Source organism: Malus domestica, chromosome 11 (genome assembly GCF_042453785.1).
Source record: "Malus domestica chromosome 11, GDT2T_hap1".
In the NCBI taxonomy this organism is placed as follows: Eukaryota; Viridiplantae; Streptophyta; class Magnoliopsida; order Rosales; family Rosaceae; genus Malus; species Malus domestica.
In genome coordinates, this window is record NC_091671.1 from 29700187 (window position 1) to 29701677 (window position 1491).

Consider the following 1491-nt stretch of genomic DNA (forward strand, 5'->3'; position numbering starts at 1 on the left):
ATCATAAAAGTGAGATATATTAGTTGCCCACCTAAATTGTAACACGAGACAAATCTTCTAATTAAGTACACAAAAAATATTATGGATAGGCCCATTATGTAAACCACGTCACAATTAACTTATCTCAATCTATTATGAACAATAAGAAGTTATAACTCGTCACAATCAACTTATAAGACAAGATAGTTTTAATTATGGTACATTTAGTAGTTAAATTCAGCAATGTCATTGTATACGAGAGAGATGGAGAGCGCTTAGCATTGGCTGGAGGTCACGAGCACATAAAAGTTTCTTATAATAACACATTGACATTAATTAGCACAATTGGGCAAACATTCATATGAAGATCAGCTTTGTGTCTTCAATAAATTAGGGGTCGACTAGAATTGCGCAAACTCATCACGATTAGAATACTTCGTAGCCAAAGCAACGATGGTGCACATTACAATTGACACGAAACAACAAGACTCTCCCTAACACATACTTATAGAGCTAGAGAGAGTTCAATTCAATAGTACTAAATTACTAATTCAAGGTAAATATAATTGATTTGGAAGTGCATGTAGAATCGTAGATTATTCATGTAGATCATGTACGTCTTTAAGGCAATCCACCTCCAAGCCCACCACCAGCACCAGCTCCTCCACCGAAACCTCCGCCGGCTCCTCCCCCAAGTCCTCCTCCTCCACCACCTCCGAATCCTCCGCCGCCACCTCCTCCAGCTCCACCCCCAAGGCCACCACCAGCTCCGAACCCACCACCAGCTCCTCCACCAAAACCTGATCCAGCACCTACTCCTCCACCGCCACCACCACCAAATCCTCCACCACCACCGCCACCAAGTCCACCACCAGCTCCAGCTCCAACACCACCACCAAAACCACCACCAGCACCGCTACCGCCACCTAAACCTCCTCCACCTCCAAGACCACCACCACCTCCACCGCCTAGTCCACCACCACCACGGTGAAACAAGTTTTTCTGATCCTCAAAGGAACCTTTTTCACTGCCGAGCTTCCTTGCACCACTAGTGAAAACGAAAGCACCCAGAAGCACAAGAAGAAGAAGCTTAGAAGAAGAAGGCATCTTATAATTAGCCATAGTTGGATAGAGTAGCTAATTAAGTGACTAATCAAAAGATGACTTTGGCTGTGAAGCGGGGGATTGAGAGAGGGGATTATATATAGACATGGATGTGAAGGATAAGATGGACCGGAGATGGTAGTAAGGTTTGGTCTTAAATTTTGATCATCTTCTCATCTATAAAACCGGTGTTGGGACAGTTAATGCAAGCAAACCCCAACCGTACGTCTTTGAAAAAGGAAACCATCTGCCTCTGCTGAATGCAGAATGCATGCCCCACTCCTTAGAGAATTTTTTATGTGTACCATTATTTGATATAATAGGGTTGATAATATGTCTTACTATTTAAAGTATATATATTTTTATATAACGTCTTTTTACCACTTAGTTACTTCCATTCCATTCTCT

General features: G+C 42.4%; 1 protein-coding gene across 1 annotated transcript; it reads right to left on the reverse strand.

Annotated features, from left to right (window-relative positions):
• Positions 1 to 288: 288 nt before the first annotated feature.
• LOC103448387 (glycine-rich protein 5) lies at positions 289 to 1281 on the reverse strand. The gene has a single exon (XM_008387645.4). The coding sequence runs from the start codon at positions 1099 to 1101 to the stop codon at positions 601 to 603; it is 501 nt and encodes a 166-aa protein (XP_008385867.1). The 5' UTR covers positions 1102 to 1281; the 3' UTR covers positions 289 to 600.
• Between the last annotated feature and the right edge of the window lie 210 nt (positions 1282 to 1491).

Bases quoted from the DNA above. Each gene is read 5' to 3' on its own strand.
- LOC103448387 (XM_008387645.4), bottom strand. From the start codon at position 1,101: ATGGCTAATTATAAGATGCCTTCTTCTTCTAAGCTTCTTCTTCTTGTG.